This window comes from Hippocampus comes, unplaced genomic scaffold (assembly GCF_001891065.2).
Source record: "Hippocampus comes isolate QL1 unplaced genomic scaffold, H_comes_QL1_v1.1 scaffold12, whole genome shotgun sequence".
NCBI lineage: Eukaryota > Metazoa > Chordata > Actinopteri > Syngnathiformes > Syngnathidae > Hippocampus > Hippocampus comes.
Window position 1 is genome coordinate 882,509 of NW_017805478.1, and position 16,777 is coordinate 899,285.

Here is a 16,777-nt window from a genome sequence, read left to right on the forward strand (position 1 = left end):
GCGAGAGGCGGAGAGGGGGAGAGAGAGAGAGAGAGAGAGAGCGTGTGAGAGAGAGAGAGCGAAAGAGAGACTGCACCACGTACATTCCAACAGCTGGACACTCCTCTTCCTCATGATCAACCTCATCATCCTCAGCCTCCTCCTGCTGCGGCGAGCCTCGGTCGACGTCGCCGCCGCAAACGCAAGGAGCTTCTGGATGATGCGTGCGTCCCTCGGGGGATGCTCTAAATGGGCCACGCCGTGTGGAAAGACACGTTAGAAGAGGAGGAAGACCAAGCCGGGAGGCAGGAGGGATGTTTGGGTCTTTGTGGCGGTCTGTGATCCTTCTCGGCTTCCTGTGCACGTCCCCCGTTCGAGCCGGTGAGTAAAAAGAAGCTCCTTACCTGCAGACGGTCGTGCATGACTCCGGCACGTGTTGCTCGAGAGAACACATGCCCACGGCTGGAAACGGATTTGAGTGAGGTGTGCGTGTGTGTGTGCGTGTGTGTGTGTCTACAGTGCATGTCTTGTGCATTCAGTTTGCTTGCCAAGTCAAAATGACTGATGATGTGGGTGTATTAAAGTGCTCGTTTTCAAATTTCTCATTCAACATCACCTTGTTTTGTGTGTGTGTGTGGGGGGGGGGGTAGTGCAATTCCCCTTCCAGCTAAACTGAGTGTGTAAAGGACAAAGAAAAAGTCGATACATAGCAGCATATTACAGCAATCTCCAGATATGGTGCAAATATGCCCCCTGTAGGTTGTAAACAGAGCAGGTGTCATAAAACTCGAATGAGTGGCGTGTGCCTCGATGGGACGAGTAGGTGGTCCACGCTGGGGAGGAAAACCCATAAAAGTACAAGAATATCAGAGAAAAAAAAATATTTTTTCGAATAGTCATACTGGTATCGGAAAAATGTAACTTTTAGTGAAATACACATTTTTTTTAATCAAATATTAGCCAAACAAGCCATTAAAAAGTCCGAATATGAGCGCTACACTTTTACCTATGAAGCTGTTGGCGTCCGACACTTCTGTTACAGTCGAGTTGCAATTCATATACTGTACTAGATTTCCTTTCACTTTTCAAGAGGGTACGAACACTCCTTCATTTTTCTGGGCTGCGTACGTCACAACTGAAGCAACAAAGGCGTAAGATATAAACTGGTGACTCATCCAGAATGCGCTGCACATTTTGTTCTGTCGTTCCGAATGTGTTGCGAATGCAATTTCTCATGCACATGAGCAATTAGGAATTGTTGACTCTCAGCTTTCACTCCTGAAAGCGGACAGTTTCCACACTTCCTAACAAATGGTGATTTCAGAAGACTTGGGAGGAAAAAAAATGTCATCCTATTGGTGATGATTGTCAGTGATGTGTGAGGAAATCCGTTGCTTCTAATTGTGTGCTGAAGTCAGCACTGCCAGCGTTTCGCAATGCATGCTTGAACACTCCATCCGCACACTGGAAGGCTTCTGGGGGCCATGCGGCGTTTTGTCACCCCCAGGGGAAAAAAAAAAAAAAAAATGATGTTCCTCGTGTGTTACGTAATCGAGTTTTCCTCTTGCGCTGTGTTGATGGCGTTAGTATTGAACGGAGAAAAGAAAGTGGGAGACAGTACATTTGTCTTTGGAGAACAGCATGATTGGACCGCTCATCATTGGGTGTGCAGCAGTGTCCCGAGGTGATGCGGTCGCCATGGCGACCCCATGTGAGAAAGACAGGTGGCAGATGCGCTTGGGGCAGGGAAAAGTCATCACAGCGGAGCGAAATAAAACAATTTATTCAAACTTTGAATGAATATTTGTCAAACACAAGTGGTCCCTCTTTTTTATTTTTTTTTTGGGTGATTCCGAATGACCTCTCGAGCAAGGTCCCGTGATCGTGTTGGTTTGTCCAGCGGAGATTCTAGTCATCCTTCCACTGACATCAAGGACAGCATGCACGACACGACACGCCTGGCCTCTAAAGTGACTATTTGTCCCTCTTTTGAGGACTTGAAAGGTGACAAAACAGCAGCGGGAGTAATTATTTGATTCTGACTTGTAGTTATTTATTTAGACTGTTGATTGGTTGGTGCGAACAAAGAGAATGTCAGTCAAAAATGCATCGAACAAAATTGATCAAGGTCATGAAATGATGTGCACTTTCATTCATTCATTCATTCATTCATTCATTCATTCATTCATTTTGCGATCCGCTTCTTTCCTCCCAAGAGTCGTGGGGGGAGCTGGAGCCTATCCCAGCAGTCTTCGGGCAGCATGCGGGGGACACCCTGAACCGGCTGCCAGCCAATCGCAGGGCAGATGTGCACTTAATGGCGGACTATCTTGACATACTGAAAAAGTAAATAGTAGTTGGTTGGTGCAGGGGCCAAGCCAATTTTTTACGACGCTCTCTTATATCCTCTCAAAAGATTTCTCCTTCATGCATTGCCAACGTATCAAAACGGCGCTGACTATAAAGAGTTCTCATCAGCCTGCTTGAGGACCACAGGCTATTATTGTTGACAATATGGCTGCATATTATTATTGCTTTGCCTGTAAAGCATTTAACAGCCGTACGGAAATGCGCGTGCGGAAGCAGGAAGATGAGAAGACTAATGAGCAAGCCGGCACTCGCCAAAAGGTCTCGGTGTGCTTCATTACGCTCAGTATTAACGGAAATGAAAGATCGCCCGGTGGGCAGGGAGGCGATGATCTGACACAGTGAGTGACCGTGTGGTCATATCGGGCATGAATATTACATGTCATCTGATTAAATCTTCTTTTTTTTCTTTTCTTTTATTTGCCGTCTCAGACAGCCTGCTGTCAGCTCCGCTCAATGTGACCATCAAGGAGATCGAGGTCAACTCGGCCGTGGTCACATGGGAGACTCCGGAGGGAGACCCCGTCATCGGATTTGCCGTCACACAACAGGTGCGCCCAGCCACGGTTTTCTACGCATCGGAACGTTTTTAGCCGAGGGACCAGAGATGAGTTTTGTCCGGATATGTTTTACTCTTGTAGCTTATTTTGTCGTCAAGTTGAGTAGCCCGTCGCTTTACGTGACAGCGTTTCGAAAACCTCGCTCATGTCTTTGCCGCCGCTCGGCAGAAAAAGGACGTGCGCATGCTGCGCTTCATCCAGGAGGTGAACACCACCACTCGCTCGTGTGCCTTGTGGGGACTGGACGAGGACACCGAGTACATCGTTCACGTGCAGAGCATAAGCATGGGAGGAAGCAGTCCCCCCAGTGAGCCCGTTTTCTTCCGAACCCCCAAAGAATCCGAGAAGCTGGCGTCCATGAGTCCAGGTGAGGGACAGAAAATAGCATGAGAAAAGGAACATCAAAACGACTATCCCCCCGCCCCCCCCCACCCAATTTATTTCAAAAGGAGGCCTATTTGACATTTGACCACCAAAAAAAAGCACCGCAATTGCCGTCCGTAAGCCCCACCCTCACGTACGGGCTCCAGTCCTCCCTCGCAAATGCGGAGGAAAGAAACGGTTCATCTGCAGCCGCCGCATGCACCGCTTCCAATTTTATCAGGGCCGACCCAGTTCGAACGTCAAGAGCGGCTGCTTCAGAAGGGGGCCTTGCAAATATTAAACGCTCATCAGCGGCGGGGCGATAAGAGAGGCAAGGGGGGGCGGGGGGGGGCGTATCTCAAAGAAATATCCCCAAGAGAGGAGAACGGTCTCAAATACACTTTAAAAGCTTTGCATAAGTACAGGAAGAGCAAGACAGCAAGTCCATTTTTTTTTCACTTGCGGTTATGATCCATTGTGCCAATATTTTTGTCCATGTGAGAGTCGTGAGGAAGGGCAGCAGGTAGGACTTTGGAGTCATTTCTTTATGTTCTCTTCCCAGACGAGCTCACACTGGAAGAAATGGGCCAGGCCGCTCAGCTCCGAGCGGGCGAGGTCATCATCATCGCAGTGGTTCTTGTCATGTGGGCAGGTAACCGACCGATCCGCGTACGGACACAGACGATCTGTAGCTGGCCTACTTTCGCTTTGACTTGCCACCCGACACTCGTTCCGATGATCCGAACGCTTTTATGGAAGCGGTGAACTCAACTTATGTCACAACAAGGGGCAGTTTGTTCGAGAGTGAACAATTCTTCAGAAAAAAAAAAGATGCCTCAACATGTTTATTGCCGCTCCCAGTTTACCGTCAAACCAAATGTGAAACAGAGACAATTCAAAAACCTCACAGCTTTGCCTCAGTAAAGTCTGTTTAGCTTCATGCTAACAAATAATGCATCTCACCATAAACGGGCTAACCGACACAATGGCGCAACACATGTCGACAAACACTATGATGACATTCACGGGCATGTGTTCTTTAACAATGGGAAATGACTCGTATTACTGCGACTTATTGAGCAAGTGCGACCGCCTTCTGCCAAATTGCCAACTCCAGAAGGAGCCGCACAATGTCCATTGAAACCAAGCCAACAAAATGTGGCAAAAAGTGCTTCATTCTTTACTTGCCATTTGTCAACACCGATTTTTGTATTATCAAGTCAAGTCAAGTACAACTTTATTGTCAAATTGTTGAAATTAAATTGTGATTATGTTTATTATTATATCTTGCCATTTGTCAACACAGATTTTTGTATTATTATGATTATTATAAAGCAACACGATTATGGAATGATTTTTTTTTTTTTTTTTGTTGAAATTAAATTGTGATTATGTTTATTATTATAATTATTCTGTTAAATTATGAGGATTATTACAAAGCAATACGATGATGGAATGATATTTTTTTTGGGGGGTGGGAAGACTGGCAAAGGATGACATTCGTATTTCAAGGCTGACAGGGCAGATTGTGCTTTCCCATGTTTAATTGGACCTCAAGGTATGGCAGAGGTGGACGGATGCGTCAGGCGAAACTTGGCCTCCTGCCTCCACCGCCCACGTAACTCCCCCATCATGAATTATTCCTCTCCCGCGCCGCCTGTGTCAATCTCCCCCCACACACACACACACACACACACACACACACACACACACACGTTCTGTCTTCCCTCCGCTGCTGCGTTTTTAATCTGACCCGTCTGTCTGCACGGGTGGCTTCCGACACTCTCAACCCCGCCTTTGTGTCGCAGGCGTGATTGCCCTGTTCTGCCGTCAGTATGACATCATCAAAGACAACGAGCCCAATAACAACAAAGACAAGGCCAAGAACTCGTCGGAGTGCAGCACGCCCGAGCATCCGCAGGGAGGGCTCCTGCGCAGCAACGTTTAACGGCCGCTCGCCGTCTGCCCGCCCTGCAATAACTTCAAACCCTCAAACCTCAGGACAGGTGACGATTACTGCCCTTACCGCATTTCATGTTTTTTTTTTTTTAAGCTGAATCTAAATGTGGCGACACGCTAGTCGACGGGTTAGCACGTCAGCCTCACAGTGCAGAGGTGCAGGGTTCGATTCCGGCTCCGGCCTTCCTGTGTGGAGTTTGCATGTTTTCCTTGTGCCTGTGTGGGTTTTCTCCGGGGTACTCCAGATTCTTCCCGCATTCCTTAGCACATGCATGGCAGGCTAATGGAACACTCAAAATTGCCCTTAGATGTGATTATGAGCGTGAATGCTTGTTCGTCTATGGGCGCCGTGCGATTATCTGGCAACCGGTTCAGGGTGTAGCAGCCCTGCCCGACGACATTTGGGATCGGCTCCAGCATGACCTGCACCCTCGTGAAAATAAGCAAATCAGGAAGTGGATGGTACATGTAAAGAAATACGTATATACCGTGCATAGAAATGAAAGCATGATACAAACGGAATCCTGCTGATGTATTCATCACACTTTATAACCGTTCAGATGCATTCATCTATGAGAAAATATGCTAAATCATTGCATGAACATAATTGGATTAAAAAAAAAAAACACCTGCACCTTTGTTTGGATCTGCAGCGTAATGTGCTGAATTTTATCCTCCCGTTTTGCGTAAATCCATTTTGAGTCGTAATTCTGCTAACAAGCAAACGGGGAGGAAAACAATCTCCTTGGCTGCGGTAATGAAATCTTCCACTGTTGACTTATAAACATTCCAGAGTTATCTTCGCAAGCAGGATTAATGGTGAACTATTGAATCGGTTTAAAGGGCGGGGGGAGGGGGAGACGATAAGCCATCAAAACTATGATTATAAAATTGCTTCCAGTGCATTTTCTTCTCCTTTAGAGCCTGAGATGCGTTCCGCAGCCAAAACACGCTGGACTACAGATTCAACGTTCAACTGCTCTTGGCACAGTGAAGAACTGTTCGAAAAACTTCTGATCAAGTGCAATCAAAACGCTTCCAACAAGGGAACAATGGAGGATTGGATGTGATCAAAAGCACCCTTTGCTGTGCTTACACTTCCTGATTGTCTCATCTGTTTTGTTTTTGGTTTGTTTTTGCGGCTGCTGCCCTCAGTTGATCTTTTTGCCACCACTTACCTCCATCCTACTGGCTTGTGGGTGCCCTTGACATTTGGGGGAATACAATATGACAAGGTTTTTTTTTTTTTTTGGTTTGGTTGTTGTTTTTTTAACAACACACCGACATCTCACTACTTTTTCAACGAGCTTCCATGCACTTGGATGTCCGGAAGTTACTTGGAAACATTTAAATGGCTGCAATGCAGAATGGCGACAGGTTGAGTGTACTGTCAGGACATCCTCGAGAATAATACATGCGTAGGCATAAGATTGACCTTGAGTTGTTTTTGTTTTGCACCGCGGCATTGATGTGATCGAATACGATGCTATCTACAGTATATTTGTGTATGACTTCTCGGTCTTCAGTGAAACCAAATGTATTTACAAAAGCCGGTGGAGAATCGTGCTGTGAAAATTCCACTATATACCAAATAGTATGCACATATTCTGTAAGAGGAAAAAAAAAAAAAAACATTCACAGTTATGTTGACATGTTACTTACAAAGCAAATACAACATGAAAAATGTTCACAAATAATAATACTAAATGAATGAAAAATTACATCAGGATGACGACACGCTTACCGTCCTTCTGGGTGGCAACGGACAGAATTTTCTCCGACATGTTACTTACAAAGCAAATACAACATGAAAAATGTTCACATTTCTATTGGTGCACCCTTTTCAGGATTCGTGGGCACCGCAGTGGTGCACCAGTAAGATTGTCGTTCTACTAGTGCAGCTTCGTCATTCGTCATAGTTGTCACCGGTGCACACTACTTATTCAACTCGTGGTTCCTAGAGTCATCCTACTGTGCCCCAATGATTCAACTAGTTCCAGCAGATTGACTTGTACTAGTGCGCCCCAGTTATTATACTAACTGTCAGATGGTCGTATGAAAAGGACATAGTCTTTCTCCGAGTGCGCATACATGATCAGGCAGTAATAAGAACACAGGCGTTCCCCTTGTGTGTTGAATTATCTTACCAGTGAGGACAAAGCGCATGCTAGTACCTGGACAAGCACTAGTAGGATATCCCCAATGCTGAAATGGCTTGCCATCACCTCCCGCTCCACTTTGTCTTGCGTCTCTGTGAAGTGAGGCAAAATGGACGGCACTACTGTTGTTGTGTAAACAACACTTTTTTTTAAGCACATTATGTTCAATTGTTGACACAATTGCAAAACACGCTCGTGAAATAAACATATCGACATCAACTTCAATCATTTTTTGGAGTTAATTTTCTCCATGGTCAGGTGAGGAAATTAAGTGAAACGCTCATCCTATTTTCCAAGAAAATGTGAATGTCCAAGTATGTACTGTACGACAAGAAATAAATATTTTCAATGTACCATTTTTGCATATTTGTAAGACTTTTTGGGTGCGTGAGTTCCTCGCGTGTGCAGATGTATTTTGTCCTATACAGCAGGGGACCCCAACCACGCCTTGTTATACTATCGTTTTGCTCATTATTATTATTGCTAATAACTAGCCAGCAACCACCAGATGAAAATGAATAGTGTCATCTTTTGATCAGCCACGTTTGCAGGTAGCAATAACACTTACGGCATATGTTGGATCATCACTTAAAAATGATGACGTTTGCATGATTCCTGATTGGTCCATTTCATAGTAGTTAACGATGTTATTTTATAATATTCGTTTTACTGTCGGAAAACTTGTTTGATAGGAATGATGATTTTTGAAAATGTTGAATTATCTTTGTTGTCAGAACCAGTGCTTCAAAAGCGATAAAGGAAAAAAAAAATGGTTGCCTGTCCGCAAACAGCGTGTACTTGTCTCAATTGGTCCGTGACACAAAAAAGGTTGGGGACCCCTGCGAGACAGCGTCACTCTGGCAAAAAATAATAAAGACAAACCGAAACAAACAAAACCACCTCGAGACACAAAACTGCCTCGGGGCCATTTTGGAAACCCGTTTCTCACTTGACCTTTGAGTCCTCGGCACCTCATTGACATATAAATGCACCACACAGTTCCAGCTCGAAGCATTTTTCCGTACTCTTGAGAGTAAAAGCGCTCTTTTGGTCTTCCTAGTCCCTCTCTGGTCTTCTCTGCACGCTTCCATGAAACCAAGCGTGAGGGAGGCCTGTTTAATAATGCAGTTGGTTAAGTAAGCAGAGTGGGACGCAATGTCCCTGACACACCGATTCACCGAGAGCGAGCAAGTGTGAGGCCCATCACGTGACTTTCGGCCTCCCACAATCGAGTACATAATGTGCCAAGACGACATGTGTGTAAGGATAAGTGTATTAGTATGCTCTTTGTTCTGACAGGCGTTCAGCACGCTAGCACGAGTGCAACAGTAAAAGGACGGTCTTCCAAGGGATGTTTTTCGACTGACCGCTCTTGTGCCATTTTTGGCCTTTGAGTAAGCAGGTAAACTACAGCGCTGCATCACAACATTGTTATTTGACACGAGTGCCGACGAGTTCATGTGACATACAATTCCAACAGTGATTCACTAGTCATAGGAGTGATAATAGCAATAACAAAAAAAGGAATAACAATAGTAGCAACAATAGTAAATAACAATAGTAAAAAGTAACAGTGGACATTTGAAGACAAAAGACAACATCTCCAGGTCGTGAAAGCAAGATCTTGTCAATGAAAGATTAAAAAAAAATAAATACTGTACATGACTTCACACTTGATCCCCTTGCCTGTGGTACAACATCGCCACCTGCATGTTAGCAAGAGAACTAAGAGAACTGTTCTTTGCTTACTCTCCCAAAGCAAATCAGATTGCAATTATTTATTTCAATGATATGTAGAGCCTAAAGCGCGTCAGAAAAACTATCAAATAAAAACAACTAGTTGCAGATAGAAGAAGACCGAGGGGGGAAAAAAATAGACAACCCATTCGCTTGCAGTTCATAAGAAAAACATGTAAAATATATGCACTCATCCAGGGTCAGATGACTGACAGAATTGCTCAAATGACACTTTTTTTTCAGAACTACTTTTATTATTTCAAATCAGTGGGTATAATTTAGTCATAATCACATTTAAAAAAAAAAAAAAACAGGCAACCTGGTATGTTTGCAGCCTGGCATTTGGAAACCTATCCTTCAATATTTGCTGAAAAAATTCACCTAGCCGCTGCTTTTCTGCTTCGGCCCAAATCCATCTCTAACATAAACTATTGATTGATTGACTTTTTTGTCATCATCCCATGTTGCAGACATAAATACAGCAAAATTCCCATTAGCTCGTGAAGTGCACTTTGCATGTGAAGCGGCACCTTGTGTAAATGCTGAGGAAGTCATTCCCAAAAAGGGTGTTTTGGGGGGTTTGCGGCGGGGGGGTTCCGTTGCCATTTGGCACCATGCCAGGCGGGTTCAAACAGTCAGCGTTGGGGCATCAGCCCAACGTCCAAGATCTGGGAGTGAGTACGTGACTCGGCCAGTCTAGGGGGACAATTCAAAAGTTACATGTAAAGACAACATCGATAGCAACAGGTTCAGTTCCCTTTTCCTGAACCCAAACTCAAATCAGATTAGTTATTATTGCCCGACGGAAGAATTAATCCGTTTTTTTTTTTTTTTTTTTTTGTTCTCATTTTGGAGGAATTTTCAGCAAAATGAATCGAGTCACAGCATGAAAGCTAGCAAAGAGCACATGCGACGGTGTTTTGGAGGTGCAAAGTGATTTGCGTTGATGATCGAAATTAGGATACAAAACTGTTGACAGCAATACTCAACGTCACCTGGAAGTGAACCCGAGCTGTCCGCAGCACAGCTGGAGACACAAACATACCAAAGTTGAGCTTGTTATAATAGTTAAACTAACAAGACAAAAAAATATATATACCGGTATATATACTTTGTGTGGCGGTTTTGTACATTGCTGTGTATGAAGTATTTAAGAAACCTTATCATCTCTTGGTTTGTGTTGTGCGTCCTATGGTGGGTTTTAAAGTGCTCAATGAAGTTGAGTTTTGCAAACCAGGAAAGAGAATTTTTTTGGGGACATGTCACCAAAACATTGACATTTGAACAGGGCTGTGTACACAGCTATGGAATCCTGTATTTATTTGTTCTATTCCAGCCGTTATTTGTAGTTGATTCAACTCCTGCCTCGGTTTTCATTGTGTCGTAGTACACAGAAAAATCAACAGCAAGGGGCCGAGCAAAATAAGTGTCAACTACAATATGAGAATATTTTGAAGCAGGTTTTATTATTGGGGTGGGCTCGGGGGTGAATGGTGATTACCAAGGATTAGTTTAGCTAAATACTGGCACCACTTAACACACCAAACTCACCTGGAGAAGGCTTCGTCCAAGTCATCTTCTAGTGCCTACATTTGAAAATTTAAAAAAAAAAAAAAAAAAGCTTTATCTCCTCAGACATCACGAAGTAACTGTGTATAAGTGTGCGTCGCTATATTTTACCCAGGCTGGATTATCGTTCCTCTCAGATGTCCCGTGGTTGTCCACTTGATCGACGTTCTCATTGGTCTCAGCGTCCAACAGGTCGACCGGGGCAACGTCTTGCAGGTCAGACAACAATTCTCCATTTTAATGTAGAGTGTCAGAGGTGGCATTCCTTGAACATAACCGGCTCTTTTTTCATCGACGGCACATGCGGAATTGGTTTTGGAGGAATTTGATGGGCCCACGGGCAGACGGAGTCTGAGCTCTGCTGACATGTGACGTGAATGTCAGATGTATCTCACTCATAAATATGACAGCAGCGGGCATCAAACCCTTTGAATCATTGTCGATATCAAATCATTCAGGAGCAGTGAGTGACTTTGACCGGTCACGAAAATAGAGCGCAATGCGTCCTTATGGTTTGGTTCTGGGTGGCAGCAGTTTCACCTTTGGGGCCGGGGGATCTCTCGGAACTGGAGCAGCTGCTGAGCCCGTCGCTTGAACCGGACTGGACTCGCCCTCCTTTCTCTAAAACACGGACACCAAAGGATATTCGAGGTCTTTTATGATCAGAATTGTCATGCTGCTGTTCTTGTGTTTCCCCAGCAGGTGGCAGAGGAGGGCCGTCCCTCCAGCTCTCACACCTGCTACCAATGTAATCAGCCGACTATTTAAGGACTCTCATGTTGTCATGTCTCCGTTGGACGGGTCTACCGCAAGGAGTCGAAGGCTTACCTTCTCGGGTGACTTGCCACAGTTCAAAGGCTACTCCAAAGGCCTGCGCTACTGTCAGGGCTACAGCCTGTGCCTACGGAAGAAACCGTCCAAACATTTGAATAACAACCAGTTCATGTCAAGCAATTGTAACGACTGAGTGAGCACGTATGGAGAGCACCGTTCGCACCTCTTTCCTCTTGGAGCACAGGTAGGCGTGGCACTCCAACGTCCCGTTGAGGGTGTTTTGGGCGATAAATGCAAACACTCTGTCGTGCACTTTGTCCACCGCGCAGTAGGATATTCTGCAGTGCGGCGGTGAGAAGTTAGGACATACGTAGCGCGGGGATGACAAAAGCTGGCAGCTCTGCACACGCACCTGTATATGGAGATGTTTTCCATGAAGTTGTTGGTGCAACTGTCATAGAGGGTGATGCCTTGAGGAGTCACTTTGAGGTAGACTTTCTGCACTTTCTTCCCACAGATTTTTCCCTGCCACGCACAAAAAAAATAATACTAAATGAATTTAAAATGACATCAGGATGACGACACGCTTCCCGTCCTTCTGGGTGGCAACGGACAGAATTTTCTCCGAATGAACAAACCCCGACGTATCATTTGAGCAAGGCAAAGCAATGGAGCAAATATTTCGCTCTTACTGTGGCAACGATCCTTTTCACCGCGGCGGCCGCCAGTTCCTCGCCTTTGGGCTGGTCCACTAAGGTCATTCCGAGGTGACGGAGGCTAAAGGTCATCCCCTCCAAGATGGTCTCTCTCGTGTCCGTCCAGTTCTCTGGAAGCTCTTCCCAATGTCAAATCAAATGTAAGCAAATCAACGAACGATTCTGTTTTCCAATCACGGTTACAAGTGGGACTAAGTCTCATTTTGGTTTTAACATTATTTATGACTTTGTCACTGGAACACATAACTGATGCGAAGCTTTGTTTTTTGTAGCGGTAGGTTAGGTCAGATGTCATCGTTGTTATACCTCATCAATGAGGTGGCGGCCTCTGCACTTCTCATCAGGTAAAAAATAAAATTAAATGCCGATTTTCAACTCATACTTTTTAAGTGATGGACTTGAAGTCAAAGTTAGGTTCTTGTCAAGCAAGCTTCAAGTCCTAAAATTGGCAACTGAAGTCTGAACATTGGAAAAAAGGAAAAGAAATTCAACTTGAGTTGAGCCGATTCATCTGCTCACTGCTCCTAAAGGGGAGGGAGCGGGGGGGGGGGCATCATTATCTGGTGGGAGGGCGTGCAGAGGAGGGCCTTCCATCCAGCATGTCCACTTGCTGCCAATTTCGTCATCAGGTTAGCCAAATTTTTCAAGACTGCCAAGAGCCCGTGTCTCTGTCGGATGATTGACCTTGTTGCTGCTCTTGCGCAAGTCTTGTTTTCTAGATCTCTCGACCTCATCTTTGTCGTCTTTGCTCTCCAGTCTCTCGCCTTGTTTTTATGTTATTTTCTCTTTGTTCTTGCTCATGTTTTTGTTTTGCGAAATTGGACGAGATTCATTTCGTTTATAATCTCGGATTTACTATTTCCTTGCCTTTGCAAGCTCTTTTTCTTCATGTATTCTTTTTCCTGGTTCTTCTTGACCAGCAATGTCTGTTTATGCTTTGTTGGTGCGCTTTTGTTATTCAATATTTTTGGGATGGATTTGTGTCTACGTTTGTGGGATCCGGTTGCCATTCAATCAGTTCCTGAACTGTGTCATCGAAAAAAAAAACCAACCTATAGTCCCCGGCCGTTAATGTCAAAGAGTCGGGAGCATGGAGGGCGTGTGTGTCATTACGTTGCAGAAAGTAAAACAACAGCCACAAGTTGAGAAAAGTGAGGCGCATCGAGTCACTGCTGAAGGAGCAGCTGTGCACTTTCTTCTCAGTTCTGATACCACCCGGCCCTGACCCTGAAACTTTGTTTATATACCTCCAGAGCAAGAAAAAAGGGAGCAAAGGGTGTTCTGGGGGAGTGTGTGTGAGGTGGAGGGGTGGAGGGATAACTCCAAACTAAGGAAGAAACTAATGGACAGAATATAAAATTGTTGTGCATTTTCGACTGGTCCAGGGTGTACTCTCGCCAAAGTCAGCCGACTCGCGACTTAATGAGGACAAGCGCTCTAGAACACGGATGGCTGGAGGTTGTGCCGCTTTTTCTCTAAACAAGAGTGGCACTAGCACTTCAGTAACATCATCATACAGGAAAGGCAGCAACAGCACCACATGGACTGAGACACAAAACAAACCAATGCAAACAAAGCGTACATGTGCTAGCAACAAAAATAAATTCACACAGTAGTAAAGAAAAAAAATGCGAAACAAAAAAAGAGTGGCATAGAAGCAAGCCAATATTATTTTTCCATCAATTTAGACTCTGGCCCATCTATTTCCACGCCGCTCCAAAATGGTAGGCAGTTGGCTAAACGCGCAATCTCCACGGAAACCGTCAACTGTGTCCATACACCCCTGGCGCCAAATGTTTCCTTCTTTTCTTTGTTTGTTTGTTTGTTTGTTTAAACAGACATTCAAACATAGCATAAGTCAAAGTAAATGTATGCAACCGAGGCACAATGTTTACCAATCCAAGTTGAGGTGGTGGATGAGGGCCGCTGCAGCAAAACTACTTGATGGTTCTTGGATATACATGCTGAACTTGATAAACAGCCAGTATTGTTTAGTATGTGCTCATGACCCCCCCTCCCCCCATAAATAAAGTCAGCCATTGTAGTTCCTTGTAACGTGAGGCAACTTGAGAGGGTCTGGGACGGTCGATACGGGTCGGCGCTGGTGAGGAATTTGTTCCCAGGAGCCCAATCCTGTACTGTAATGTGTTATTTCGACAACAAGTGGGTCACTTGCCGCATTTACCAGGAAGCCTTAATTCCGCTAATCATCACTTTGAACAATACGATTAGCATGAAATTCCTTCCATGGAGAAAATCTGGATTACAAAAAGAGTCTTGATTTGCAACCGTGTTTCGCTACATAGATTAAGTTGAATTAGTATTCGAATAAATGCTTACGCATGATCAAAAACATCAAATGATCAAAAACAATATTGATTATTGAAGTGTTGACAAGAGGTTGAGGGCAATTTTTTTCCTCTTTCCCTGTCTGAGAAGTGTCATGTACCTCCGGGCTCAGCCTGAATTTGTGCGAGCTTTGCCGCATTATGTCACCTCAAGATTGAAAGTCTCTCTATTTGTTTGTATGTTTGTTTTTAGACCAAAACAACTGAAAATTGTTTGAGGATCTCTACCGGGAGCTGTGCCAAACACGCAAGGAAGCGTTGAGGCTTTCTATACTTTTTAGAGGACTTACTAATTAAGATCAAGTGCAATTTAGTTCACTGAACGTGCCTAGGACCCCTGAGCAAAACACTGAAATCAATGGCTGCTCTATTGGAGACCCTCACCTCTCCGTTTACATCAGTCAAACGGAAGTGTGTGTGTGTGTGTGTGTGTGTGTGTGTGTGTGTGTGTGTGTAATTGAAAAAAGTATACTCAACAACTAGGCAATAAATAGCAAGTGACTACATCAGGAAAATCTATTTACTATTTAAAGGAGCACTCTTGAAGGGGGTTACCGTCTGCACATTAAAGTAGAAAAGCTCAGCAACACATTTAGGGATTTTACTAATTCACAAGAGAACCAAAATACTTTCATGTGATGCAAATCTAACGATGAGCACTTTATTTTTATTCAGATTAAAGGGGGAAAAAACACCAACTTACTTTTGTGTCTTCTGGCAGTCCAGGATTGTTTAGCCACACTGGGTCTTCGGATAATGGCTTTCCCGGCCGACTTCAGGACATCCATCTCGGCGTTACAAGATGCAGACAATCCGGAGAAGTTTCACAAGTGCTGACCGGCGAACCGCTGGGGGCAGCGCGTCCTCGCGGTGCCTTCAGGGGCCGTCAGAAATCTTGCTACCCACGTGAAACGACATAAAGCTCGAAAAGCCGCACAAGCGTCTTGGAAAATAAAACGTTGGATTTTATGCGAATTTGGATTTCAGAAGTCACTTCTTAAAGCTCGATAGTCAGTTGCCTTGTTGCAATGGATGACATTTCGCAGGGTACAGAAAATGACCTCCAATTCTGGAAGGACCGTTCCGTATGGAACAGTATTGTCTCAAAGGCTTTCGAGAAACACGATTTAATATATGCCGGGGATAAAGATCACGCAGTCTGAATAGCTTGCAGTGCCTCCAGCAAGACTTTTAATAGTGATGGGCAAACTCAAGTCCGTCACTTTGCGTAAAATGAGATGTGGAAAACGGAGGGGGGAAAAAAAAGAACACAAATCATTTCTCTTTGCCTCTCTTCATTCTTCCTTTCTCACAATATGAACTGAATGTACTGAAAGTGAGTGATCCACAACAACAGTGTTCCAGGTTCAGGTCACAAACATGATCAAAATGGTTCACATTCACAAAATCCCAACCTGGTTGGAAAATTAGAGCAGTCAACTTAACATCATGAGAAGTACAAAAATGCCCAAATTAAATCCACAAGTAAATACATGTATGAACAACACAATCAGAGTCACAACCCGCTGCTTCATTGCAATCGGCCTTGTAAACTCTACACCACGGGTGTCAAAGTCAAGGCCCGGGGGCCAGATCTGGCCCGCCACATCATTTTTTTGCGGCCCGCGAAAGCAAATCAAGCATGTCAAGTTCCATGATGCTTGCTAAAGTCGGAACCAAAATTTCAAATTGTCATATGAAATCCACAATAAGAGTCATTATTCTTGACTTCTGATTTTAAAACTAGTTATTCATCAATTTGTTGTGCGCTGTGTATGTAAGATGTGGAGGTCATTAAACATTGATATGGTTTCTCAAAATTCATAACGGCCCTCCAAGGGAAACCAGAACTACGATGTGGCCCGCGACAAAAATGAGTTTGACACCCCTGCTCTACACCATCTAGATACGTTCTAGTGACACAAAAACAATTGAACACCCTTTTAAAAAAAATTAATGCTAATTACACCAATTGAAGTAAGAATGGAGAACACAACACTTGGCACTTAACTAAACAAAGCAACATTCCTCCGGAGGTCAATGTACATTGCTGTAAACAAAGGGATGCCATCTTTTAGGCTTCAGGAGACAAATCAGTTTTGGTTGATATTTGGCACACCAAGACTGTGTCTCGATGAAAACGTCGTTTCCCTTTAAGACAAAATTCAGGCTGTCATATTTAAGTTGGGAAATTGCAAAACAAGTTCTTAGTTGAGCTGGTGACACGTAAATGACACGGAACCCCC

At 44.4% G+C, this 16,777-nt stretch overlaps 2 protein-coding genes across 3 annotated transcripts; one reads left to right on the forward strand and one right to left on the reverse strand.

The window, feature by feature from the left end:
• The first annotated feature begins 102 nt into the window (after positions 1-102).
• On the forward strand, positions 103-6,323 carry LOC109519186 (fibronectin type III domain-containing protein 5-like). The gene is made up of 6 exons (XM_019875576.1): positions 103-360; positions 2,779-2,897; positions 3,075-3,273; positions 3,832-3,921; positions 5,078-5,275; positions 6,150-6,323. Exons 1-5 carry the CDS (start codon positions 294-296, stop codon positions 5,215-5,217), a joined length of 615 nt encoding a protein of 204 aa, XP_019731135.1. The 5' UTR covers positions 103-293; the 3' UTR covers positions 5,218-5,275; positions 6,150-6,323.
• A 3,105-nt stretch (positions 6,324-9,428) lies between these two features.
• ldlrap1a (low density lipoprotein receptor adaptor protein 1a) lies at positions 9,429-16,176 on the reverse strand. 2 transcript variants are annotated; one of them, XM_019875577.1, is made up of 10 exons: positions 15,235-16,176; positions 12,160-12,302; positions 11,880-11,992; positions 11,691-11,805; positions 11,522-11,594; positions 11,234-11,314; positions 10,805-10,902; positions 10,676-10,710; positions 10,120-10,151; positions 9,429-9,820 (listed from the first exon to the last, which is right to left on the reverse strand). In XM_019875577.1, exons 1-10 carry the CDS (start codon positions 15,317-15,319, stop codon positions 9,774-9,776), a joined length of 822 nt encoding a protein of 273 aa, XP_019731136.1. In that variant the 5' UTR covers positions 15,320-16,176; the 3' UTR covers positions 9,429-9,773. The 2 variants fall into 2 exon arrangements, with proteins under 2 accessions (XP_019731136.1, XP_019731137.1); XM_019875578.1 differs by lacking the exon at positions 10,120-10,151.
• Between the last annotated feature and the right edge of the window lie 601 nt (positions 16,177-16,777).